At 63.1% G+C, this 26,611-nt stretch overlaps 1 protein-coding gene across 2 annotated transcripts; it reads left to right on the forward strand.

Annotated features, from left to right (window-relative positions):
- Nucleotides 1–5,586: 5,586 nt before the first annotated feature.
- On the forward strand, nucleotides 5,587–26,374 carry CDHR1 (cadherin related family member 1). Of its 2 annotated transcripts, XM_058299395.1 has the most exons (18): nucleotides 5,630–5,830; nucleotides 6,381–6,476; nucleotides 7,239–7,384; nucleotides 8,267–8,317; nucleotides 9,148–9,237; nucleotides 10,322–10,408; nucleotides 11,162–11,278; nucleotides 12,188–12,331; nucleotides 13,265–13,343; nucleotides 14,473–14,573; nucleotides 16,333–16,536; nucleotides 18,229–18,381; nucleotides 20,093–20,257; nucleotides 20,648–20,715; nucleotides 21,462–21,690; nucleotides 22,321–22,578; nucleotides 23,096–23,206; nucleotides 24,148–26,374. In XM_058299395.1, the coding sequence occupies exons 1-18, from the start codon at nucleotides 5,776–5,778 to the stop codon at nucleotides 24,661–24,663; spliced, it is 2,670 nt and encodes an 889-aa protein (XP_058155378.1). In that variant the 5' UTR covers nucleotides 5,630–5,775; the 3' UTR covers nucleotides 24,664–26,374. The 2 variants fall into 2 exon arrangements, with proteins under 2 accessions (XP_058155379.1, XP_058155378.1); XM_058299396.1 differs by lacking the exon at nucleotides 23,096–23,206 and having other exon boundaries at nucleotides 5,587–5,830.
- Nucleotides 26,375–26,611: the final 237 nt, after the last annotated feature.

Genomic DNA, 26,611 nt, shown 5'->3' on the forward strand with positions numbered 1-26,611 from the left:
CCAAGGCCCAGCCAGGGTCCCTGTCACTGGCCAGACTTTCCACGTCCCTTCCGTCAGCGCCGCTCACGGGCTCGTTCACCCACTTGCTCGTCCACCATCCGCTCCCTGGGCAGGTGATGGGCAGGCTCCGCGCCTGGGCACAGCCCTGGGCGCTGGTGTAGCAGGACCACCCCGCGTGAGGGGTCACTACTGCACCACAAAGCACGCCGCAGAGGTCAGGGCAGGGGCCCGGGCACCGGACAGACGGAGAAGAGAGGGGGAGATGACACTTGAGCGGAGTAGTGGGAGCGTGCCAGGTAGAGAGGGCGTGTGTGCATGTGTGCGTGTGTGACAGGTACATGTGCATAAGTGCACGTGTGCACAAAGGTGCATGTGCACGTGTGCAGAGGTGTGTTGCATGTGCACATGTGTGTAGGTGTCATGCATGCACGTGTGTGTATGGTGTGTGTGTGTGTGTGTGTGTGTGTGCTGGGGTGAAGTCCTTGTGCAGCACGCGCCAGGCAGGGAGCCTGAACCACTGGAGGAGAGCCCAGGCCCCAGAAGCCACAATGGGGCTTGAGGTACAGCTGAGGACAAGCCTGGGCCGTGGAAGGCCCCAGAACCGCCCGGTGTCTGGGATTTAGCCCAAGGGCCACAAAGAACCATGGGGATCTGTAAGCAGAAGAGAATGCAGGTGGGGGGGCACAGAGGGACACATTAGAGGGGTTTCTCAGGACCAGTCGTGTGGCCTCACAGGCTTGTTGGGGGGCGGGGACAGGTCCTCGATGAGCGCTCACTGTGCGGGACCCTCACCGGGGGCTCCCCTGCCAGGCGAGATGCTCGCCTGCCAGCCAGGCAAGCACGGGCCACCCCTGAATCCTCGTCCCTGGCCCTTCTCCACACGCCACGCCATAAAAAAAGTAAAAGAAAAGGAAGGGGAGGGGAGGGGAGGGGAGGGGAGGGGAGGGGAGGGGAGGGGAGGGGAGGGGAGGGGAGGGGAGGGGAGGGGAGGGGGAAACAGCGTAATCCTGAACTTCTGGATGTGGGATTCGCCCAGAGGACCAACTCCAAGGCTGCATCCCAGCACAGATCTGAGCCCCTCCTGGGAACGGCAGAGAGCGCCGGAAGGTAGAAGCCACGGCCCAAGGCACCTTACCCGGGAGGCCTCAGCTTCTTCCACGCAGAGGGCCAGATAGTTAATCTGCGCAAATAAAAGACCCAGTGTGGTCCTCGGCCGGAAGGGCAGGTAAGGAGGGTGGACTGCGGCGGCAGCTCAGAGCCCCCAGCCCTCGGGGAGGGGCGAGGGAAGATCAGCTTCTCAGGAGGGCAGTGGCGCAGCCCAGAGGTGGGGGACATCCCTGCGCCGCCTCCTCCAAGGGGACAGAAAGCCCCGGATCCATTCCTAAGCTATCGGAGACGCCCCAGAGCGCGCAGCCCCATGGCCCTGGGGAGGCAGGGGCTCCCTGCAGAGACCACAGACTTTCCTTCCCACTGCCCGGGGGCGGGGGGGGGGGGGTGCTGCCCGCAGGACTTGCCCCCAGGCTTTTCAACCTTCCTAGTGGTGGAATTGCCGCATCTCAAAGGGCAGCCTGAGTCTGCAGGGAGAGCACAAAGCCACGTGGGTGGGTGGGGGGAGCCTGGGGACCCTGTTAGCATCAAAGGAAAGCCACACACCTGGAGGTGACTTTGAAAGAATCGAACTGGAGTGCTTCTATCACCCTACATGGCTCCTTGAGGAAGCCAAGCAGCCTCCTTAGAAAAGCACACAGACTCCGTGGCGACCGGCACGCTCCCCTCACCAGGCAGGGTGCTAGTGTAGTTGACAGAGCACAGCTCAGCAGAAGGATGAGGGTTCAAATAATGGCTGTGTCCTGTGCCCCTGCGTGACATCAGGGAGGTCAGAGACCCTCTCAGACCCTGAGTTTCTCCATCTGTTAAATGCAGCCAAGACTGCCTGTCACAGGGTGAGAGTAAATAAGATAAAAAGACCATGCCCAGCTGCGGGAAAGAAGCCAGATTGTCATCAGAGACCTCCTTTGCCCCAACTAAGTAGACCCAGGCCTGCACAGGGTCAAATGGCCTAGGCTCCGCCCCCAGCCCCCTGCCCCCATCCAGGATGGGGTCCCCGCAGAGTTTCACGCCCAGCCACCCTGCGGCCTCCTGCTGGGCACCCCAGGTACCTGGAGCCCCTGAATCTGCCAGCTCTGCTGACTGACCTCTGAACTTGGCATCTGGGCTAAGGCCTTCCCAAAGCCCAGCAGAGGCCGTGCCCTGCCAGCGAGGGACCATGCAGGGCCCCTACGTGACTCCCTCACCGGTTCTGCAGCTGCTTCCCCGACTCGGAACATCATAAAGTTTCCGGGACCTGGGTGTGCCCAGCGCCCTAGGCTGGCCTCCCTGGCACTGACTCGACCTCGCCTGTTTACTAGCAGCCTGGCAATGTGCTATCAACAACTCCATCCCTGGAAAAGGTCTTTGGCACTAATCTGCTATTCAACCTCTGCCAAACTGCATGGCTCCTCTGGACTTGCCCTGCTTGAACCAGAAGGGCAGGGAGTGTCCAGTTATAAGATGGCAGCACTGAAAAGGTCCCTGACCTCATCAACACACAACCACTTTGCTTGCTCAGCTCAACGTTTAAATGTGCAATAAATGTGAACACTTACATATGCACCACAGGCCCCACCACACCCTATTGTCTCCCACCCAGTCACTTCACATGGTTCCGTGACCTGCCTGGCACAGCAGGCACTTCAGTTTGTAACCTCCAGATACTGCACTCTGCCCATTTATGGGCCGACAGGGAAGGAGCTTGCCAAAGGCCAGTTATTAATGGGGTCCAGGAACCAAGGCTTCTGGCATTGTTGGATGCCTCTTCACAAAGCCAGTCTCCATGTGCCAGGCTCTGGGCTGGCTCTTAAGCAACTGATGAATGAAACGCAGCCTCTTCCCTGAATGGTTCACAGCCCCTGGGAAGACAGCCAGCCAAGTAAATAGATGACAGTACCGTCTTTTAGGGGTCTGTCAAGGTCTCAGGGCACCGTCTTTTAGGGGGTCTGTCAAGGTCTCAAGGCAAGAGCCAGTTGCACCTCTGCAAAGACACAGGCCAGGAAAAAAACACCCTTCTGATGGGGAAAGCCCTCTTTTAGGTCTTGCCTTCTCAAGGGGTGAACACAGGCAAGGGACACTGCCAACCTCGGCAAACGCCGTGGCCGAGTCAGCATCGCCACCGGGGTCGGGTGCACTGGCCAGCAGGGACAGCATCCTGGGACGAAGCGGCAGCCCGCAGCTCCTTCAGCTGTGGGCCAGGCAGGGCCTCGGGTAGCTCGGGAGGGGATCCCCAGCTTGGGAAGCGGGCTGCCGCCCAGCACCGAGCCTGGGCATCGCAGGGGGCAGGCGGGCCACGCTCCGGAGGAGGTGGGTGGGCAGGGCTCTGCTTAGTGCACAGCAGAGCTCCAGCCCAGGACGCCTCTCAGCACGCTGGCAGGACCCTTGTCCCAGGAACCTGCTGGTGCTGCCTCTGGCTCGGGGGGGGGGGGGGGGGGGGGGGAGGTGTGCGACAAGCCTCAGTCGCCTCGTCTCTGTGCAGGACTTGTGGGCGGCTAGCCTCGGCTTTGCCCCAGGCTTTGTAAAGCAAAAATGCAGAAACTCCTGTGCAATTTCCAGTGCATCCTTGCTGCCAAAGGGACAGGTCCAAGGGGACTCGGCAGGGAGGGTTCTGGCTAGCTGGCCCCAATGTTGCTGGACATACTGCGACCACCGAGTCACCTCTCTCTCCTCTCTAAACCGCTGGTCATTGCTAACTGCAGGTCACAGAGGCCAAGCCCGGAGATGGGGGGGGGTGTCTGTCCCCTCCAGGGCCTGGGCTGGAACACTGGGACCCCAGATATCAGAGGCCCCTCGGGGGAGCAAAGGGGCCACCTCCCAGGGGCATCCCGGGAAGTGCTCTAGCTTGGGTCTGAAGTGGCCACACCATGACCTGGCCAGGAGATGAGGGTGGGCTGCATGGCCAGCCCCCCTCCAGGGCAGGGCCAGATGAGGGTCCACCCAGGGAACTTTCCTAGCAGCCAGGGAGGGTCCTGGGCTCACCACTTCTCCTGGCCATCAGCCGGCCATGGCCCCCATAACAGTGTCTTGTCTTGCCTAAATGCCCCCCAGGGACGGGAAGCTCACTACCCGTTGGCAGTCCATGGCCCTGTTGGCCCGCTCTGTTAGTGAGACTGTCCCAAGACAGGGCTAAAATCTGCCCTCAGTGTTGCCCTCTCCCTAGAAGCCTTGAAGAGCGGGCCCTGAGTCTGAGCAGAGATGCAACCCCTACTCTCTGGTTCGTTAGACTTACCCAGGTGAGCTAACGGGAGGTGACGATGGTCAGCCACCACACCTGGGAGCTGAGCCCACAGCTGCAAGCAGAATCCCATCCACCAGCCGTGTGGGATCTAAGCCCCCTAGAGGTGGGGTGGACATCACCATCCCAGGGTCCTCAGGATAGAGGAATGTACTGTGGACTGGAGTGGACTTACTGGTGTTCTACTATAGAACTATTGTGACTCTAGCAATGGAAGAAATTACGTCATTGATGTGGAGAGAGTGGCCACGGGATTTGCTGAGGGCAGGAAGAAGGAAGAAGAGGTGTGATACTGTGGCATTTTTGGGACCTGGAGTTGTCCTCAATGATTTAAAGGGACAGATGCAGGACATTACATATCCTGCCATAACCCACTGAATGGACTGGGGGAGAGTGTGAACCACGCCATAAACTATAACCCATGCTGCGCAGCAGTGCTCCAAAAGGCACTCCTCAAACGCCGTGAATGTGCCACAGTGATGAAAGAAGTGGTCAATGTGGCAAGAGCGGGGGGTGTAGGGAGTGGGGCGTGTGGGGACCTCTTATATTTCTTAATGTAACATTTTGTGTTATCTATGTATCTTTAAAAAAATATAAAAGATTTTCAAAAAAAAAAAAAAAGTGGGCCTGCCCCTCCTCCAAGGTCACCAGCCTCCCACTGCGGTGGGGGAGCAGGAGAGGCACCCTGGGAACCCCCACCGCTCACCCCTGGCTGGATGCTCTGGGTGGGTCTTCTTAGTGGAGACTCGAAGTCCACCCTGCTGCCCCCACACCTGTGGACCCCACAGGGCCCGACCCCCTCTGAGAGCTGGAGCAGGGTCTCCACAGCTCCTCACCCCTTGAGGGGCAGCTAGTCCTGGGTCCCTCTTGGATTTCTACAGCAGGACCCTCCACCCAAGCCGCTCCATGCACTTTTGTCCCCTCCCCCCTGCGCCCTCCAAGGACCCCTCTTGTCTGAGTCTGGGCGATTTCCCTACTGCTGTTTCACAGCCTGGACTGCGGGGGTCTGGGGGCGGGGACGGGGGAGGACGCCCAAAATCTCAGAAGGAAAACTGCGGTGGATCCCCAGCCCCACCCGGGACCGCTTAGGGGCGGCACGGGGGCCCCTCCCCAGTGCCGCTGTTTGGGGACCTGGGGGCTGTTGGCTCCTGCGCTCCGGGCCAGGGGAGAAGGGGGCGCGGCCAGGAGCAGCTGCCCCCTCCCTGCCGCTCTCCCACCTCCCGGGGCGCCGGGCCCTCGGCTCCGTGCCCCTAATTGGTCTCACCAGGCGGCCGCGGGAGCGCTCCAGCTGCGCGCAGCGTGTCATCGGCTTAGCGCCCTCGCGCCGCCCGGCGCCCCCTCCCGCCGCCAGCCGCACTGCCGTCCCCGCACTCGTCGCGGGCCCGGGGCACGCTCCGCGCTCCTGCGCCCGGCCTCGGCGGCGGCGAGCGACCCTCTCCGCCCGCGGAGACATGAGCTGCGGCGCGCGGGCCGCCCTGGCGCTGGGGCTGCTGCGCCTCTGCCTGGGTGAGTGGGCGCCGGGGGTGGGCGCCGGGGCCAGCGGGGCGCACGCCGGGACCCAGTCCTGGACGGCTCGCTTCCGGAGCGCGACTCGGGCCCAGCGGGCGGCTGGGTGCTCCCGGCGCTTTTCCAGACGCGCGTACCCTGGAGCCGGGGGATTGCGCCCCAGACCCCCGGAAGCAGGGCAGGGGGCTGGCGGCTGCCCCGAAGGCTGCGCGGGGCAGGGGAGGGCCCGTTCCCCCTGCCCTGCGGCCACCACGCCGCGTGACCTTGGGCGGGCCACCGCCCCTCCCTGCGCGCGGCTCCCCGTCTGCCTGCGAAGGGGGCGCGATTCCCGCTGCCTGGGTTCTAATCGCCCCTGAAGCTGCGTGTGCCCGGCACGCCGAGCGCAGGCCGTGCCCTGGCGGGGGGCTGGGGTGCGGGACCCGGCCGGGTCCCCCGGGGCGCTCTGGCTGGGGAGGGAGCGCCGCCTGCCCACGAGCCGGGCCGGAGTGACGGCGCAGGGCGAAGCCTGTCCCTCGGGGGCATCTGTCCTCCGTCTGTGTTCTCTTCCCAGCGCAGGCCAACTTCGCCCCCCACTTCTTTGACAACGGGGTGGGCAGCACCAACGGCAACATGGCGCTGTTCAGCCTCCCGGAGGACACCCCCGTAGGTCGGTAGCCCGGACCCCGCCCCGCCGCGGGTCTCCCCAGGGGCGGCCCGCGTCCCCCTGCACGCGCGGACCCACCCCGTGATTCCTGCCAACCTATCCCGGGGCCGAGCGCCCGGCTCCGCGCGCTCCCGGGAGGCCAGTGTTTGCGGTGAAGTCTCCAGGCTGCCATGGCGACCGAAGCGCGCCAGGCGGACCCGGAGACCCGGCCACCGCGGGGCGAAGGGCGGGCTAGGACCGCGGCTGTGCCGCCTTGAGCAAGTTGGCTCACCTCTCTGAGCCTCGGGTTTCTAGGCTTTATTTAAAAGGGCCCGAGAATATCCACCTCACCAGGATGTGCCAAGAGAGGGACACCCCCTGCCTCTGCCCCACCCCAAGGGGCTTGGGAACCCAGGGGAGAAGGACACGCGAGAGAAAGAGGTGCCAGTTCAGGAAGCCCTAAAATGGGGTGCAGCGCTGCACCCTGATCCCGAGTCACTCCTCCTGCCTTAATGGCCCCTTCCGTCTAGCACAGCAGAAGCCCTGGGCCCAGGGGGTCCCCAACCTCTGCTCCTGGAAGAGGAGTGTTACTGGGCAGGGGGGAAAAGGGCAGGCTCAGCCAGTGACCCCCTCCGTGATTGCAGGGTACCCCTGCCTAGAGGCTGAAATGCCTGGCGGGCTGAGGGGAGGGAAGAAGGCTGGAAAGCTTCTTACTTTATAAGCAGCTGCCAGTTTTAGGGCCAGTTGAATCCCAGGGCCCAGCGCTGTCCCCGTGTCTCCCGCCAGGCACACACGTGTACACTCTGAACGGGACAGACCCCGAGGGGGACCCCATCTCCTACCACATCAGCTTTGACCCCAGCGCCAGAAACGTCTTCTCGGTTGACCCCAATTTTGGAAACGTCACTCTGGTGGAAGAGCTGGACCGAGAGGTACTACGGGGGTGCGGGGAGGGCTGCCGCCCCGCGTGCAGGCAGACCTCAAGGGACCCGAGAAACCAGTGGTTGTGGGGCGAGGGGGAAGAGGGAGACCCCCAGACAGCCCGCTCAGGGGGATTGCTAAACTGCCCCCGCTGGCCGAACGCACAGCGGGGCTCCCAAGGAGCAGCCGTCAGCCCTGCTAATTTTTTCAGCACCTTCAGTTAAAAATAAAACTCGCGTTAGCACTTTGCCTTCCAGCAGCCTCGCGAGGCTTTGGTAAGCCCGTCCTAGGAGAGGTCCTGGGCCCCTGCAGAACCTCAGAGGGCCAGGGCTCTGAAGAGGGGCTGAGAGCAGGCTGAGTCGGGGCCCTCTGACCTGCCCACAAGCTGGGGGGCCTCCTTGGCTGCACATCCCAGTCTCAGCTCCAGGACCCCCTGGGCACGAGCAGGGCAGAGGGAGGCCAGGGACGCTCTTGGGGGCGACTGAGCCCCCTGGGATCTGGAGGCCTCCCCAGGAGATCCCACCCCGTCTTGGGTGCACTTGAGGTGTCACAGGGCTGGCCCTGGGCAGACCTTGGTGGCTCGGAGAGGCAGGGGAGAGGTAAGGGGACTAAAGGGGGGAGAAGGGAAGCGGAATCTTCCTGGAGCCTGCAGCTCCTGGGGCCAGCGCCTCTCCGAGCGGGGCAGTGTTTTCCGTCGAAGCCTCAGCAGTCCCTCTGGGTCGATGAGGACCCTGACACACAGAGCCCCAAAGCACATTCTGGGGGTGGTAGCCTGGGCCAGGCGGGCACCCCGGCACCCCCAGCCTCGTCTTGGCACGCCCGTGCACCCTCATTCCATTCAATGGGGCAGGACGAGCTCCTGGGCCCTCGCTCATCCAATCCTGTCTCCCCAGAGAGAGGATGAGATCGAAGCTATCATCAGCATTTCCGACGGCCTGAGCCTGGTGAGTGCAGCCCGAGCCCAGCTCCTCCCCAGCCAGGGGCGGGTGAGATCTGCCCCCAAGTGCCCACCGAGAGCCCGGGACAGGAGAGGGCATGGAGGGCTGAGATCCGTCCCACATCCCTCAGCGTCTTCCCGGCTGCCTCCTCTGACCTGCCCCCACCTGCAGGTGCCTGAGCTGACCTGGGCACCCAGGCCCCTCCTCCCCGCTCCTCCCCATCCCCACAGCCACCGCTGTCCCCCAGCCCTGGCCCACAGGGTCTCCAGCCTCCAGAGCCCTCCACCCTAACCCACTCCCACCCGGCTCAGAAAGCCCTCTCGGCTGACCCACGGGACAAGACCAGCTGCCCCGGCGTTTTCTCCCACATCCACCCTGCCGTCCAGCCACACACGCTCACCTGTTCGCTGACCAGGATCTCGTCCCCCTCCCCTCTGCCTGTGCACACCTTGCCCTCCCACCTGCCACACCGCCCGGGCTCGAGCCTCCCTGCCGTTCACAGGAGCCTGGGACTCTGCTCTCAGGGGCCACGTGAGGCCGGGGCGCGGCACGCTCGGAGCCCCCGTGCCTGGCCTGCGCTGTGGCCACCCATCTCCACTCTGCTTGCAGCTGGTCCCTGCCCCTCTACGCGTCCACCCCCACTCTGCTGCCCGGCTCCTCCGTCCCCAGGACCGAGCACAGTGCTGGCACCGAGTTGCTGCTGAACAGTGCTTGTTGCCTGAAGGAATGAAAGAAAGGAGGGGGGGCAGAAGGACGGGTGGACTAATCTATCGGGGGCGTCAGAGGCCACCGTCCCTTCAGGAGAGGTGTGGCCACCAACTCCTGTCCCTTCCCAGGTGGCAGAAAAGGTCCTGGTCCTGGTGACCGACGCCAACGACGAGGCCCCCAGGTTCACCCAGGAGCCGTACGCTGTCCAGGTCCCCGAGGTGCGTGAGGCTCCTTACTCTCGGCCGCGCAGGGCCCCCACCCGAGGGGGCCAGGGCTCCCGCCAGGCGCTGCGTGGGCACCCCAAGGCCAGGGACGCTCCCCCTGCTCACGCTGCCTCGGGAGCCCACCCTCCGCGCCTGCCCCTCCCCGTCCCCGCTCCCGCGCGCGCTCATCTATGTACCATTTTCGGCGATACTATAATAATTTATGTGCGTTGTACAAATGTAATTGAGACGCATGGGAAAGTACGGGAAAAGTTTGAAAAATCACCCTCAATCCTTCCAAATTTGTCACAGCATTACTTAAGATTTTGGCGCATTTCCTTCCAGTCTTGTTTCTATTTACAGGGTTTAATTTTCCGTTGTTCCATTCAGTTGTGATTATACTAAATATATGCATTTTGTGCCCTGTTTTCCCTTAATTTACTATATAAGCTTTCCCCCTGTTGATTGTAAAGTCTGGTTAGCTGTTCCTGGAGTAGCTTCCAACGAGTGAAACATGGCATTATTTACTTGAGCATTCCCTTATGTTTGAATATCTAGGTTGCTTTTGTTTTTTTGCTGTCGTACACAACATCAAAATTCTGAGCACAAAGCGTTTTTGTTTTTCTGTAGGTAAGATTATCTCGTTAAGATACAAAGACTTGGAATTACTGGGCGCAAAAGCCTGAACGCCTGCGGCGCTGCTGAGTGGCTCTTCCGGGGACAGCCCTCGGCTCTCCCCCCAGTGCAGGGGCTTGTCCTGCCACCCCTCGCCCTCCCAGGGACTGGCCGTTCCAAACGTTTCCTAATTCGGTCCGAGGAGTATTTCATTCCTGCTGTACACGGCACTTCGCTCCGAGTGGGGTGGCCTGACCAGGTCACTGCCGCTCTCAGTGTCACTCGCCTGACGGGTCATGTTTATGGGCCTGAGCCCTCTGACTTTCCCTCTCTTCTGGAGGCCAGGGCCCGGCCTCTCTGCCCGGCTTCCCGCGCCTCGTCGTCCTCTTTTCCTGCACCCTCTCTGTCCCCGGGGTGCCCCCAGGCTCGAGCACCGCCCTGTGCCCCCCCCACCCCGGGTGACCTCCGTGGCTGTGACCCCCAGGACACGCCCGCCGGGAGCAGCATCTTCAGGGTCCAGGCGGTGGACAGGGACACGGGCGCCGGCGGGAGCGTCACCTACTTCCTGCAGGTAGGCGGGGTGCCGGGCGGCCCCCCGCGGCGCCCGGCAGCCCCCCGCGGTGCCCGGCAGCCCCCCGCGGCGCCCAGGCCCTGTGGCTCAGCCCCTCTGCTCCTCCCAGGGCCTCAGAGACGGCCTCTGCCCCAGGAAGCCGGGCGGTGGGCGGGGCGTGAGCGGGCCTGCGACAGACCCTCGTCCCCCCAGGCCCGCACTGCCCCAGCCCCTTCCGCAGCAGAAGGCGGCGCGCTTTGGGCCTAGAACGTTCCATAGGGAGAAGGCCGAAGGGGGACATGCCGCCCCGGCCCGCTCCACGCAGCCTCCTCCTGGCACTTTCAAAGCAGTGCGGCTGGGGCTCGGCTCTGGAGAACCCGGCGTGCCAAGGGGCAGCCTGCCCTCCCTGGGTCGTCCTGGCGGTTACACGCCCGGAAAGCCCGGGCCGCGCTCAGCAGGCTTCCAGGCGTCCGTCGCCTGCCCCCACCCCCCGGCCCCTCCTGGCCCTGCCCCTGCCTGCTGGCCTCGGCAGGCCCCGAAGCCCCTCTCCTGCTCCCTGGCACTCCGCTGGCACGCGTGAGCCTGGTTTGTTTCGTAGCCAAGTGGAGAGCAGAGCGGAGGCCCTGCTGGCTGGGAACGCCTGAGAGCCCCGCGGGGAACGCGGGGTGCCCTGAAGTTGAGCCTCCGCCCCAGGGCCGGGGTTCCTGCGAGGAGGACCCCCGCGCAGCGGCAGTTGGGGTTCTCGGGGTGCCAGCCCGCCCCTCTCTCTGACAGAACCTGCGCTCCACCAAATTCGCCGTGGACCGCCACAGCGGAGTGCTGTGGCTGCGGGCAGGGGCCGCCCTCGACTACGAGAAGGCACGGGCCCATTTTGTCACCGTGGTCGCCAAGGTAGGCGGGGGGGGGGGCGGCCAGGGGGTGCGTCAGGGCTTTCCTTGGCCTTGGTCGGGCAGCTGCCCTCGGACTGGCCCCGAGTCAGGTCTGCCCTGGGGCAGGGGCAGTTGGCAGAGCAGGAGGCGCAATGGAGGCCACCTGTGACCTGGGTGGAGGGGCCCCACCTGGACGCACTCCAGGGAGGCTGGGCCTGTGGGTGGGGAGGATGGGCACGCCGCCGGGGCTCTGCCCACACCCCCGGGGCTGGCGGGCCAGGGTCTGCTGGGCAAGATCAGAGATAAGGGGTCCCCAGCCATGGCCTCCCCCGACCTGGACTTTGAGCCTCAACTCCTGGCCCCCCTTCTCTCCCTGAGCCTGTGTCCTCATCTGTCGTGTGAGGACAACACAGAGCCCCGGGACTGGCCTCCGTCCGTCCCTTCCTAAAGGCCACGGGGTGGAACCTGAGCTCAGCAGACGTGGCTTCTCTCCCGGCGTGGGCACTCGGCCCCAGCCACGCCCAGAGGCCCAGCGTCTGCGTTCACGCGCAGGCCCTGGCCGGTCACGTCCCGGCCACCGGCCATCCCACCGCAGCCTGCACCGGGAGGCCGAGCCCCCCACCCGCCCACCCGGGAGGGCCCGGCTCCGCACCCCCGTCTCCAGCCGTCAGACCCCCAGGGCGCCGGGCTGGCGTGGGCGCTGGCTCTGCCCTCGTCCTGCCGTTTCGCACCTACTCCCCTGGAGAGGCACGTGATGCGTCCAGGGAGCGCTTTTGCGCGCCCCCCACGCGCGAGGCGCTGGCCGAAGGGCAGACAGAGGCTGGGCGAGGGGCCGGCCTTGCGGCCAGTAAGCGGCGGGAGCCGGGCCCTGTCGGGGTCGGTGGGCGCCAGGGCGCAGCGTCCCACCCTCTCCCCCGCGGCCCTCCCCCAGGATGGCGGAGGGAGGCTCCGGGGGGCCGACGTGGTGCTCTCGGCCACCGCCACCGTCACGGTCAGCGTGGGGGACGTGCAGGACGTGGCGCCGGTCTTCGTGGGCACCCCCTACTACGGCTACGTGTACGAGGACACGCGCCCGGTGGGTGGCCGCGCCCCGCGCCCCGCCTTCCCTGGGGAGCTCAGCCGGCGCCTGCGCTCCCCTCCCGCGGGGAGGCTGGGTCTGCGCCGTCGGGCTCTCCCTCCCGGCGTGCTCGTGCGCGGAGCCTCTCCTGGGTGCTAGGACCACGCGGCCCCGCCCAGCTGCACACGGACCCCCACAGGGCGGGGGAGACGGGCAGGGGGCTGGGGGCCGGCAGGGAGGGGCCCTCCTCGCACGGCGAGGGGGGAGCACTATCTCACGAGGGCGGAGTTCTTCTACGCCTCCCGGCCGCAATTCCGCAGCCTGGGACCTGTCCCCCGCCCCCCGACCAGGGGTCTGCGCCGGGCCCACCGAGGCCCCTTCGTGCTCCGCGCAGGCCGCTCGGCTCCCTCTCGCCCCCCACCACCAGGGCACATCGCCGCCCCCCAGGCTTTGGCTGCTGCTCCTGCCCCCAGAGCCCTGGGGATGCCCGAGCCCCCTCCTCAGCTGGCCACCCCCGAGGGGCCCCTCCTCGGCCCGGCCGCTGAGGCTCGGCCAACCCCACCGAGCGAGCCCTCACCCTCGTCCCCGCGTCCCACTCCCTCTCCTTCCTGTGTCCCCTGCGCTCATTCTTGAGCTTGCCTTTGGGGGTCTCGGCACCGGCCCCCTCCCACCTGTCCCCTGGGGGATGAAGAGGGAAGGGGCAGGACAGCAGTGGGGGGGGAGCGGGGGCGGGGGAGGGGGGAGCAGGCCCCGGGGTGTCCCTGGGCGGACCCTGCCCACGGTGGAGGAGGAGCCGGCCGGGGCTCAGCCCTGGGGGTTCGGGGGTGCTGAGAGGCCCCGGCAGAGCGCGGCCCCACAGAGCCCTCTTTCCGGGGGCCGGGGGCACCTCCTCTCCTTGGTGGGGGCAGTCTGGGGAGGGGAGAGCCTCAGGCACTGCCCCTCTGCCCCAAGGGCTCGGAGGTGCTGACGGTGGTGGCCGTGGACGGAGACCGGGGCGCCCCCAACCACGTGCTCTACAGCCTCGTGAACGGTGAGTCGGGGCGGCTCTGGGGGGCCCTTCGCCGACTGCAGTGGGGACCGCGTGGGGGGCCAGGCCAAGCTCCCAGCCTCTCCAGGGCCCCCAGGCCACAGCCCTAGGAGCAGGCGTATCAGATGGGTGGAGAAGACCGGCTGGGCCCTGCAGGAGGCCGCACGGCTTCCCCGCCGCGCCTCCCCGTCCCGGCCTGTCACCGCGTCCAGGACGCAGGACCGGGAGGGACCCGGGTGGTGACTCATGGACGAGAGCAGGAGGCAACGTTCCTTACGCCCCCATGGTTCTTCTCACTCTTTTTAATCATTTGCCCCAGAGCACACAGCTGGATTAGATGAATTAAATAGAGATGAGGTAGTGCCCTCTTACGAGCCCTGTGTACAGATGGGGAGACTGAGGCCCACAAGCTAAGTGGGCAGCTGACTTCCCACCATGGGGATGAGCCGAGACCTGCTGGCTCTTGGGCAGCTGGGCAGCCCCTGAGCTGGCCGAGGTCCCTGGGGTGGGCTCTGAGCCCCTCGGGGGCTGGTCCCTGCAGGCTGGGCCATCGCTCCTGGCGCTGACCCATGCCCATGCCTGTGTGCCCACCCCAAGCCCCGACCCTGGGGCATGCCTGGTGCCCGCTCGCCCTCAGCAGCTCGGACCAGCTCACCGCAGGCCCTCAGCCCCTCCCCTCCCCACCAGCCCTGCAAATCGTGGCGCAATTACGAGCCACCGCCACCTCCTCTTCTCACCTGCCCCCTGCCCCCCTCCCTCTCCTGTCTCTTCCCCTCTCAGCTTTCTTCTCTCCTTCCTTCCTTCTCTTCCTCCCTTTCTCTTTCCCTCTACCTTCTACCTCTCTCTCCTTTTCTCTCTCTCGCACATACACAAACCACACACACGCCAACCTAAGAGAATAAGAGGGGAAGCGTTATGGCACCTGTGACCCAGACACAGCGAGCTCCAGCCTCAGCTCTGCCCTGGCTGTGCAGCCTTAGGCAAGTTCCTTAATGGCTCTGAGACTTGTCTCCTGGTTGACAAAGCATAGACCATAGAATCACCGTCCTGAAGACCACCTGCCTGGCACGGCTCCCCTGCGCCCCCCGTGGCCCTCTGCAGAACTGCAGGGCGCGTTTCTGCTCTGTGACAGGGAGCCGGGAAGACTTCGAAATTAACGAGACGTCCGGAGCCATCTCGGTCACGCGGAGCCCTGCTCAGCTCCGGAGAGAGGAGTATGAGCTGCACGTGCAGGTACCCCCTGGGCCCTCCGTCTCCTCGTGTGGGTGCTGGACCCCTGGGGGAGGGGTGAAGGGCAGTGGGTGGGGGCTGGGAGATGGAGGGGGGGAGCCCCGAGCCCGGAAATCCCAGGGAATGACGCTTGAGGGGGAGCACAGGGAGCGTCTGGGACCAGCGAGGGGCCGTGGGACGCAGCAGGGACCAGAACAGAAGAGCTGGGTCCCCGGGCCGGGCCAGGTGAGCGGGCCCTGCAGGAGAGCTCGGGGTTCTCCCAGAGCAGGGCGGGCCATCGGGGGCCCTGCCCTCAGGGACCTCTGCTTGACGCGCAGCCGCAGCTCTTAGCATGCGTCAAGACCGTTGGACGGGGCCCCGTATTGTCATTTTGCCCTGGGCCCCCCAAATTGTATAGTTTATCCTGCTGAAAAACAGTAAAGAGCCGTTGAAACGTTTTGAGCAGGTCCAGAAGCACCTCTTAGGAAACTCGCTCTCGACCAGTGGGGTTCCCAAATTTGGTGAGCTTGAAAATAAAGATTTCTAGGCCCCACTCCTGGAGACGGTATAATTCAGCGTGCCCGGGGTCAGGCTCAGGGCCCTGCCCTTGACCAGCTCCCGGCGGTTCTGGCCCCAGCCCAGGCCTGGTGTTTGAGAAGCCTCGTCCTCGGGTGGGAGGGATGGATGGGACAGAGCCACGGGGTCGAGGTGACGGGAGAAGAGGCCCTGCGGGGAGCAGGTGGGGGGGCAGGAACGGACGCGGTGCGCAGTGGTAGGGAGGCGGGCGCCTCGGAACGCAGGAGGACGGCTGCTGCGCAGGGTGGCCCGGGCCATCGGGGGCCGTGATGGGCTTCGGTGTCTGGGGCAGTCGAGCTGAAACACCCCAAGGTGGGCAGACACGTTTGGAACTGGGGGGAGATTCATCGGGGCGCTGATAGCCGTGGGAGGGGACGAGGCCGGTGGCAGGATGGCCGTGTGGAGGAGAGAGCTGGTGGCCCGGCTGTCAGGCACGGGGCACACCGAGGCCAAGAAGGGGAGGAGGAGCAGCGAGGGAGGCCAGGGGAGCACGGGGAGGCTGCGGGGAGCACCCCTCGCGCAGGTGAGGGGCAGTGCTGGCATGGGGGTGCTGAGGACGACGTGTCTCCACCGGGTTGGGGATAGGGCGGGGGTGAGCACTGAGGGCCTAGGAAATGGAGAGCCCAGTGAGAAGGGAGAGTTAGGGCAGCAGCTTTGGGCAGGGGCTGGGGGCCAGGAGGGTCGTTTAGGACGGGTAAGACTGGAGTGAACTTGCAGAGCCAGGGGCCTTCGGAGAGGCTCCCGGGGCATGCGCCCAGCGTTCGTGAGGTGCGGGCACTCAGCCCTCGCTCTGGAGCCTGTATTCGTTACCCACTGCTGCGTAACAAATGACCTCAAAGTCCGTGAGTTAAACCAAGGCGCTTTCGGCATCTCGAGGCTTCCGTGGGTCAGAGGCCTGGGCGCTGCTTGGCTGGGCCCTTGTGTCGGGCACTCACAGGCTGCAGCTGCCGTCAGCCAGGACTCGGGTCTCTGCTGGAGGCTCTAGGTGGGAGGATGTGCAGCAGCCTGACACTGCTGGCAGGACCCAGCCCCTCTGGGGCGGTGGGCCCGGGGTTCTCGGGTCCCGGCCCCGTGGGCTCCCCACCGCAGCTGCTTGGTCCATCACGGCCAGCGAGGCGGAAGAGGTGGCTGTAAGTGCAGCGCGGCCTCCTCGCCTTGGCCATGCTCGTCGCCCGCCCAGCACGCGGCCCTCCCTGTCCCACCCCAGGCGACTGAGGTCAGTGCTGTGGGGGGCCCAGCCGCCCGGGCCCAAGCCCCCGTCACCATCAGGTTCGTGGACCTCAACAACCACCCCCCGACGTTCTACGGAGAGGACGGACCCCAGAACAGGTTCCACCTGTCCATGCACGAGCACCCGCCCCACGGCGAGATTCTGCGCGGCCTCAAGATCACCGTCAACGACTCAGACCAGGTGTGCAGCCCTTGTCTCCTTCCTCCCCACCCTCCTCCCACCCTCCTCCTCCCGCCCTCTTCTCTTCCCTCCTCTGTCTTCCCTCCTCCTCTCTTCCACCCTCCTCCCGTCTTCCTCCTCCCACCCTCTTCCTCTCTTCCCTCCTCCCCCACCCTCCTACTCTCTTCCTCCTCCCTTCCCTCCTCCCCTGTCCTCCTCCTGTCTTCCCTCCTCCTACCCTCCTCCTCTCTTTCCTCCTTTCTTCCCCCCTCCTCCCGCCCTCCTCCTCTCTTCCCCCCTTCTCCCGCCCTCCTCTCTTCCCCCTCCTCCCGCCCTCCTCTCTTCCCTCCTCCTCCTCTCTTCCCTCCTCCCCGCCCTCCTCCCTGCCCTCTTACAGACCTCATGGCCAAGATCCCAAAGTGAACTGGCTGCACATCAGCCTTCCCTGCTGTCCCGTGGGGCCAGGCGGGTAACAAAATGGATGAGGCGAGAGGGTGTCACCAAGACGGAGATGGGAGAGATTCCCGTCCGGCAGAAACCCCCGTGCGGTTTGCTGATGGGTGGTGGTGATGGCGGCGTAACACTGAGCATGATTAACGCTGAGTTGTGTCTGAAAGTGGATGAAATGGGAACTTTGAGGTTGGAGAGATGTTACCAGAAGGTAGCTGTTGAAAACCCTCTGCACGCGGCACATGGAGCCGGCTTTTGTGCACGGGCCCCGTCGCCTCTGCTGGGCGCGGGGATGGCCCTGCATTTGGCTGCCGCCTTCGTTCCCAGGGCTGCCAGAGAGAATACTCGGCGCGAGGGGCTTACAGCATCAGGAACGGCCGGTCCACGGACCTGGGGGCCAGGAACCTGGGGCCGAGGCGCCAGCAGGGCCAGCCCCCCCCCCCGCGGGTAGGGAGACCCCTCCCTGCCCCCTGGCTTCTGCCGGTCGGCCGGCGGCCCCCCGGGCTTCCTTGGCTGGGAGCTGTAGCCTCGGACCTGCCCCCATCCCTGCGGGGCTGTCTTGTCCCTCTGTCTGTCTCTTCCCTTTCTTGTGAGGACATCAGTCCTGTAGAGTAAAGGTCAACTCCAAGAGGGCCTCATCTTTTCCTAATTCCATCCACAGTGGCCCTGGTCCCACTCGGGCCACAGGCACGGGACTGGCTTTCTGAGGAGCACACATCACCCCCTGTGGTGGTGCGGGGCTGTCTGTGCCCGGAAAATCATGCTCTTAGACCTAATCCATGCCCAGCGTGTGACCCGGTGTACGAGGGCCTTTAGACGAGGCGCCTCCATAGCTGTGGCCCACCTGAATCAGGAGGGCCTCACTCCTCTTCCTGGAGTCCTTCAGAACAGAATGAAATTCAGATAAAGAGAAACAAGCCAAAATCAAAGAAACCCAGAAGAGAAGGGAGGGACCAGCAGAGGCCGCCACGTGCCTTGCCATGTGGCAGAGGAGCCGAGGATCGGTGGCAGCTGGACTTTGGGAAGGAAGCACCGCCTCGATCATGCCTTGATTTGGACATTTTCTCCACCTCAAAACCCATTACCCCTTGTTTAATCCTCTCAGCCTGCTGGGGGGTTGATAGCCTCAGCTCTTGAGCAAGGTAGTAAGACCCCCTCCCAGAGCTTAGGGTGCGTAGAGGCTCCTCGCACAGCATTGGATATAAGATGAACTTCTATTCTCACTTTTCTTCCCTACTTTCTCTCTCCAAACTCTTGGTCCAGGGAGCCAATGCCAAATTCAATTTGCGGCTGTTGGGCCCTGGGGGCCTCTTCCGAGTGGTTCCCCAGACTGTCCTAAATGAAGCCCAAGTCACCGTCATTGTGGAGAACTCAGCTGCCGTTGACTTCGAGAGGGTCCAGGTGCTCACCTTCAAGGTAGGTGGTGCTGTGCCCTGTCCCCACGGACTCTGCAAGGGTCAAGGTGCTCATCTTCAAGGCAGGTGGCTCTTTGCCCTGTCCCCGCGGACTCTGCAGGGTTCAAGGTGCTCACCTCAAGGTAGCTGGTGCTGTGCTCTGTCCGGAATGGGGGGCAGACCAGTCCTGGATTCAGTCCTGCCACCTCCTCCCCTGCCCTCCTCCTTCCCTCTTCTCTGCCCTCTCTCCCCCGCTCACCAGACCTGGAGGATAGGGTGGGAGGGAAGCAGAAGAGGAGTGGCCACAGAGCCCCTGCCCCTGCTCAGCAGCCGCACTGGGCGCCTTGGCTTCTCAATGGCCATCATCACCAGCGATGCAAGGGGCCTTCAGGGAAAATGCTCCCTGTGAGTTACCCCATCAATAGGCTGAGGTAGGAAAACTACAGTGCTATCAAGACGGATGTTCTCTCCTAGGCCTTTGACAGCTATCATCTACCCTGACGAAAGCCTTAGCAGAACAGAAAAAAAACACTCTGTTGCTATTATTTGTAATTATTTATAATGCTAAATATATGTAAATAATGCATGTTCTTTCTGAACATATAAGTAATAAAAGGAAAATAAATACCTTATTGATAGCATTTAAATTGATGCAGTTATTTATACTTAAATAGGCACACACATAGACACCTACAGCCAGCATTGAGCTTAAAGGTGAAATACTTGATAAAAGCGTACTATGAGCTCAGGAACAAGCCATGGTCGCCCGCTACAACCACTGTTATTTAACATTATTCCTGGTAATGTACTCAGAGAAATTAAGGAAAAGAAACAAGAGGTACAACCATTGGAAAAGAAGAGACAAACTTATTATTTACAGGTAATGTAATTGTTTACTCAGAAAACCTAAGGGAAATAATTGAAAAATTTAGAAACAAAGCAAAATTGCTAACATGATTAGTTACAAAGTTAACACACAAAATCCAGTCTTTTCCTATCTACAAAAAAAATAGCAATGAAAAAGTAGAATAGAATAAAAGATTCTGTCTTACAATAACAACTGAGAGATAAATTCCTTGAAATTACCAAAGCAAGAAATGTGCGGCATCTAAATGATGAAAAAAAGCAAAATTTCATAAAGGGATAGAGAGAAGGCAAAAATGTCAAGGTGCATCTTGCCTTTTAAAATGCATGTTCTTCTTAAGAACTACTTCAATGCCAGCCCAATTCAATCCTACCCAGAATTTTCTTGGTGGGGGGAGGGTAGCAGTGAGGGGGATTGACAAAATTATACTGGTTTTCATCTGGAGAAATAAACTCACAAAATAGGCAGGAAATTTCAGAAAAAAAAAGAATACAAGTCAGGGGCTCGATCTAAGAGCTGTTAAATTACATCATGATGCAAAATAATTTGAAAATTGGGACTGGAAGGGAATATACAGTGGGAAAAAAGAAACTGGCCCAAATATCAATGGGAATTTAGTATATACGAGAGTTGACATTGCAAGTCAGTGGGGAAAAGCCTAAGTGATGGCGTCGAGACTGGCCAGCTGTTTTAGGGGAAAGAGCACAGAATTCCTAGGTTGACGAGGTCTTGACTTCGGTGTTGTCCCGGCGAATGGCGGCAGCTCGGAGTCAGAAGGGCAGACGAGGGGGCGGCTGGCGACGGGGGTCGGGCTGGGCGGGCGCCGGGGGACAGCCGCGCCGACACGGCCGTTTGCTCTCCTCGCCAGCTCCTGGCCATCGAAGTGAGCACCCCGGAGAGGTTCAGCTCCACCGCGGACGTTGTGATCCAGCTCCTGGACACCAACGACAACGCCCCCGCGTTCGCCGCCCACTCCTACGCCGCCGGGATCCCCGAGGACGCCCCCGGGGGCTCCAGCGTGGTGGCCGTCACGGTGGGTTGAGGCCTGGCCGGGGACGGGGGGTCGGCTGGGGGCGGAGTGGCTCCAGCATGGCTTGCAAGCCAGACAGAGCTGGGTGCCGGGTGCATCCCAAGCCCTCACTCGTTAGCTGTGTCCTGGGGCCAGCGCCTCAGTTTCTTCGTCTGTACAATGGGGATAATAGCTTTTCTGGAGTCTAATGAGGACGTGTAAAGCCTGAAGACAGGGCATGGGACCCCTTCCTCAGCAAGGCCTGAGGGCCTTCCACAGCCACACCTCTTGTTTCCTCCAGCGTTTGAGAGGAAAACTGGGGTCCCAGGGCAGGCCTCCAAATCCCTTTTGCCCTGAGACACACGGCTGCGGCAGGCCTGGGCCCGAGCCCACCGGGAGCTTTCTCTCTTCCAGGCTGTGGACCCAGACACGGGTCCCTGGGGCGAAGTCAGATACTCCATCCACGGGCCAGGGGCAGACCTGTGAGTGGGTCCAGAGGCCTGGCAGGCCTGGCCGGGGATTCGGGAGGCTGGGGCGGAGGCACAAGGGTTGGAGGCGGGAGACACTTGGAAAGGGTGGGAGCCCAGGTGGGGCAGGGGGCAGCGGGTGGGGGCTGGAGGCGAGCAGTGGGGAGCCCAAGGCAGAGGTTTTGGGGGCCTCCCTGGGGAGTCTGGGAGAAGAGGGGCCATCATCAGGGCCTGGAGCTAGGGCCTGTGGCCTCCAGGACAGGTCAGCAGTGCTGGGCTGGGAAGAGGAGAGCACAGACCTCAGTTCAGGAGAGGAGGCTCACCACTGGTGAGGGGCGGGTAGTTGGGTGGGTCCACCTCCACTGGACCGAAGGAGTGAGCGGGCACCCCAAGAAGCGCATGGTGCCTGTTATGCTTCCCAGAGGCAAGGGGTGCCTGCGTGTGTGTGTGCCTGTGCACGTGTGTATTCAGTAGGCATGTGTGTGCAGATGCATAGGTATTGTGTGCATGTGTACACAAGCATGCATGTGTGCACATGTGCTTTGCACATTCATGTACATGTGTGTGCAGCATGTGCATATACACTGCCTGGGTACGCACATTTGTGTACGTGTGTGCATGCATGTGTGTATCATATGTGCACACTGTGCATGCATGCGCATCATGTGCACACACTGTGTATGTGTGTGCATTATCATGTGCGTGCCTTGTGTGCACATGGGAGTGTGCGTGTGCACATGCCTGCCTCCTGTGCCTGGCAGGTTCCTGATCCACCCATCCTCAGGGGTCATCTCCAGCCAGCCCTGGGCCAGCCTGGACGCGGAGGCCACCAGCAGGTACAACTTCTACGTGAAGGCGGAGGACATGGCGGGCAGGTCCAGCCTGGCCGAGGTGTGCGTCACGGTGCTGGATATCAATGACCACTCCCCCCAGTTTGGACAGAGCGTCCAGGAGAAGACGATGGTGCTGGGGACCCCCGTGAAAATTGAGGTGGGCTTTGGAGGCGGTGGCTGGCTGTGGCCAGGAGGGCTCTCCCTACAGCCTGGTCCGGTGATAGCAAGCGGCCCCGTCACATGGGGTTTTCTTTTCCACTACTGGGTTCCTACCACATGCCAGTCTTTATACAGCCCCGTCCCCACCCCAGCCCATGGAATGCCCGAGGTAGAAGCCCCTTTACCGCTGAAGCACAGTCAGGTTCAGGCAGGCTGCTCTCACCTCTCCGGCTGGCCTCCAAAGCGTTCTCCCCCTGCGCCACGCTGTCGTCCCAGCGCGCGGAGAGCAGGGGCTCGCAAAGCCAACAAGCCTGGCCTTGAATCCCAGCCCCCTCTCCACCCCCCCCCCCCCCCCCCGGCCATCTCTGGATGAGCCACTTAGCTTCTCCAGGCTTCCGTGTTTGCATCTACACTATGGGCCTACCAATGCCTCCCTCCAGCCCTGTCCCGAGAATGGAACAGGGCAACACGTGGACAGGGTTCGGGTGCGCGGCAGGGCACCCCTTTCCAGCCCCGGTAAAGCGCCCCTCGCCCGCCGCCCCCGCCCGCCCCCCGTGAGAGGCAGGCCGAGGCAGCGTGTGCGGGACGCAGCCCCCGGGCCAGCGCCGTCTGCTCCTGCCGTGCCCAGGCCACCGACCGGGACGCGGAGGAGCCCAACAACCTGGTGGACTACTCCATCACCCGCGCCGAGCCGGCCGACGTGTTCGACATCGACGCCCGCACGGGCGAGATCCGGCTCAAGAGCTCCGTGGGCTCGCTGGAGGCCCTGCGCAACGCCACGCCCGGCGGTGGCGGCACGTGGTCCCTGGAGGTGCAGGCCAAGGACCGCGGCTCCCCGTCCTTCAGCACCATGGCCCTGCTCAGGATTGACATCACGGACCCCGAGGTGAGCGCCAGGCCCGGGCCGGGAAGTGCGGTGGGGGGCCAGCGCGCCGTGGCCGGCGGGGAGGCAGGCCAGCTCCAGCCCTCCTGCAAAAGGGGAGCAGCCTGTGTCGCCAGCTCGGAGCGCCTGGCTTGACGCCAGCGGCACGCCCTGGTCACCGCGGACCTGCGCTCCGCTAGGCCGCCGTCTCCTTTCCCGTAAAACGGGAGTGATGGTGCCGTCTTAGTTTCCTAGGCTGCTTAAGCAAATACCGTGAAAGGGTTCGACTTAAGCAACAGGCATGTATTCGCCCGTGGTTTCGAGGCTGGGGAAAGGACCAGATCAAGGTGTCAGCAAGGAGGTGCTGCCCCCGAGGGCTGCGGCGCCCGGGCCGGCTGCGGGTGACCTCGGTCCTCGGCTTGTCCCACGGCAAGGCATGCAGCCGCCGCACCGCGTCTCCTTCTCCTCCTGGCTCCCTTTCAGCTTCTTGCTACCTGTCGCTTTCTCTCTCTCTCTCTTTGAATTTCACTCTCTTATAAAGGACTCCAGTGATAGGACTAAGGCCCCTCCTGCTTGGACTGGGCCCCAGCCGAAGGAGCCTCAGCAGAAGGTCCTCCTTACAGCGGGATCGCCCCTCGGGAGTGGATCATATGTAAGAGCATGCTTTTCTGGGGTCCAGACAGCTCCAAGCCATCCCAGATGGTTCAAGCGCACAGGCGTTGACAGGAGTAAATAAAATGACATGTAGTTCTCAGCTCAGTGCCTGGACAAAAGCCTTCACTTAGGGCAGGGGTCCTTAACCTGCATTGTTCCCCGGACCCCTCTGCCAGTCCCATGAAAACCACAGACCCCTTCTCAGAACGCACTAGCGTCGGGTCTAACGACTACTGGCATTTCAAAGTATGGATGAGCTTAAACGATTTTTCGAGGTAGGCAACAACTGTAATGTGATATGGAATGAATATGCCTGTAATTTATTGCATACTTTCCTAAGGGAAGGAAATACTAGATTTCAGTTCAAGGTCAGAGGAAATAAAGGTCAGCTGATTTTTTTCAATTCCAGCTCACGGACCCCAATTAAGAGCCCCCGACTTAAGGGGTTCTTGAGACATTTGGGAAGATGGATTCCCCATAGTCAAAGGCCAGCAAGGGCTTAGCCTCTCAAGAACAGAGTCCTGCTGAAACAGGAATTTTCAATAGGAAAGCCGTCATCTGCGTCACGCCAGTCTGGTCGCTTTTCTCCGGAGAACGGTTTGCGTCACGCTCTCCGTGCGCACCCTCTGGAGAGCTGCGTACAGTACGGCTCGGGCTGTGTGTGGGTTTCGGATCTTCGTGGGCATCACGCTGTCGCTGTGCATTTTCTGGAGAGCTGCCGGGGTTGGGTTTTTGTTGCTTTTCCCGGAGCGCCGTGTGCTTCGCTCTGTGTGTTGCGTCTGTGCATTTTTCCTGGCGAGAAGCCGATACTGATCCTGATCCCCCAAGGGCTGCGCGAGCCTGGACAGCTCCAGAGCCGGAGGCTTCAGGCAGCCCCCGCCCGGCTCTGCCCCCCGGGCCGCGGCAGAGCAGCCGCGACCCCCGGGCGCTCTCTTCCAGACGCTGCGCCGAGACCCCGTGGCCGCCTTCCTCGCGCAGACCAAGGACAACCCCATGAAGGCGGTGGGCGTGCTGGCCGGCGTCATGGCCGGCGTCGTCGCCTTGACCGTCCTCATCTCCACCGCCACCTTCTGGCGCAACAAGAGGTCCGGCAGGGTCCTGCCGGTGCGGCGCGTCCTGCGCAGGCGGCCCGGCCCCGCGCCCCGCGCCGTGCGCGTCAAGTGCCTCAAGTTCAGGAGGGCCAGGGCCGCTGCCAAGTTCGTGTTCCGGGAGGGTCCGGCCGGCGGTGGGAGCTGCGACAGCCTCGGGCCGGGGGCCTCGCCGCCCCCCAGGGCCCCAGCGCCCCCGCCCCCGCCCCCCTGGACTGTGCCCACCGTCTCGGGCTCCCTCGCCCGCCAGCAGCCGCAGCAGGCGCCCAGGCCCAAGGCCCCGGGGAGTCCTGTCCGCTCAGCCCTGGTCTCCGAGCTCAAACAAAAGTTTGAGAAAACGAGTGTAGACAATAAGGCTTACTTCTAGAGTGTGTCCCGCGGCCCCTCCCTGCCCCCCCGACTGTCCACCGCTCCTTCGGGTCTCGCTGTTTTGTACAATGATGTAACCCCCCCGTGGGCTGCGAGGGCCCTTGCCTCTGGCTGCGGGGTGCGGGGTGCAGTGACCAGGTGCTGAGGCAGCCCCAGGGCCCCCCACGCGCAGAGCCTGGGCCCTGACGAGGAGCCAGTTCTGGGTCCTCTCTCGCCACCCCGGGCCTCAGAGGCCCTCGGGGCCTGCCGGGGTCTCATCCCCTTTAGCCGAGGGGCCGTGGGTGGCGCCGCTCAGAGCCCCAGCTAAGAGCGGGAGCCGGGGAAGGGGGCTCCGTCTGGCCAAGGCTGGAGGCAGCGGACGTGGCTGAGCGCAGGCACGGGGCGGGCAGGGGCCACTGGACCCTCGTGCTGACCGCGGGGCCGTGCCTGAAAGCCTTTGGAGGACAGTTCTGGGCAAAGAGTGCAGGTGCCTGCCCTGCCCACGTGGCTCCAAGGCGCAGTGGTAGGAGGTGGACCTTGCCAAGAGTGGGAGCACGTGCCCTCGGCCGCGGCTGCCTGGGGCCCAGAGATGCCCGAGCCGGGGCCGAGGTCAGAGCCCCAGAGGCACCCGGCAGCCCCTCCAGGCCTTCTCTAGGAGCCGCCCCCTCCCCGGGCGTCCTTGAAGGGGTCCACGGGTGGACGGGAGCCGCGAGGGGGACGGATTTCTATTTCTACCCGGACCTTGTGTAACCTCGGGAGTCTTGTTTAACCTCCAGCTGTGATGAGGACAGTCTGTCCGCTTCCCCTGGGCGTCTGGGTGAGGAGTGGAGAAGACAACGGGGACGAGGGTTTCAACGAACGGCAGAGGGGCGCTGATGTAAAGTACCTTTCCGCTGACCGGTTCTCTGGGGATGGAACGTCTTAGGAGCCTCTCAGCTCTCTGCCACCCGCCCCTGGAGCCGTGCTGGGTGTGGATGTCCCTGCTCCTGCTCAGCTCGTGCCTCCCCCTTGGGCAGGGCACGGCCAGAGATGGAGGTGACAGCACCCCTCACCTCACACGTCTCCCCTCACCCCTCCTCCTGCCCGGGCCAGCTGCGGCAGAAGAGACGCCAAGCTGGGCGGCAGCCTCCAGCCCAAGCGTGGGCTTTGCTGCGAGGAGGGGAATGAGTCCCCTGGGGGAGGAACTAAGTCCTGGGGCAGCACTGCAGGCTGGCGGCAGGGGCCCGGGCTGGCGGCGGGTTCCTCGGGCTCGGCTCGTGGCACCCCTCCAGGAGCAGAAACACGCAGGCCTGAAGCGGGCGATGCAGAGCAGCTCTGCCCTGCCTTAAGGAAGTTCAGATAAGCAGGTGGAGAGGCAAGCAGCTCCCCTTTCCGCCCGCCACCTAAAAAGCCCCCGAGAAGACAGGAACGGTTTTGTTTAAACAAAATACACACGTGTGCGGCTTTCTTGATTTTGGAGTCTGTTTCCTGAGGTGTTACACAGACGTGCCAGTGCGCAGCTTCCTTGCTGGGTTCTGAAACCTCCTGACCAGACAGTATTAAGCAAAGGATGGGCTCTAGCAAGTCGGGGGCCAGGCAGGAAACCATGCTGGACAAACAGGTATGCGCCAACCTGCGTTTCCAGACGGGCCGGCCGGGCCCCGTTTGCCCTCTGCAGGGAAACAGTCCTCCTTACAACTTGCATGCAAACAACCTCTGTTGTAAATGGTGAATAAAATCTATAAACCAAAGACAAAGCCCGCCTGCTTATGTCTGTGCCAGCCGATTCGTGGAGATGAGTTTTCCTGACACAAGCTGAGTCTGCCTCCTGGCACTTCCGGCCCCAGATCTAACTTTCTGGGAGATGCACAGTTTGGTCCCAAGTGCCCTGAGTGCATCTTTAGCAGCAGCACATCTGCGGGGCCTGTATGCCTGAGCAGGGCCCACTGTGCTCCTGGGCATGGCCCACTGTGTGCCTGAGCGTGGCC

Source organism: Dasypus novemcinctus, chromosome 6 (genome assembly GCF_030445035.2).
Source record: "Dasypus novemcinctus isolate mDasNov1 chromosome 6, mDasNov1.1.hap2, whole genome shotgun sequence".
In the NCBI taxonomy this organism is placed as follows: Eukaryota; Metazoa; Chordata; class Mammalia; order Cingulata; family Dasypodidae; genus Dasypus; species Dasypus novemcinctus.

Excerpts from the sequence above, each read along its gene's own strand:
- CDHR1 (XM_058299395.1), top strand. The coding sequence starts at position 5,776 with ATGAGCTGCGGCGCGCGGGCCGCCCTGGCGCTGGGGCTGCTGCGCCTC. Across the intron at positions 5,831-6,380 it reads GCTGCTGCGCCTCTGCCTGG|CGCAGGCCAACTTCGCCCCC; the intron begins GTGAGTGGGCGC and ends TTCTCTTCCCAG. Across the intron at positions 18,382-20,092 it reads TCCAGGTGCTCACCTTCAAG|CTCCTGGCCATCGAAGTGAG; the intron begins GTAGGTGGTGCT and ends TCTCCTCGCCAG.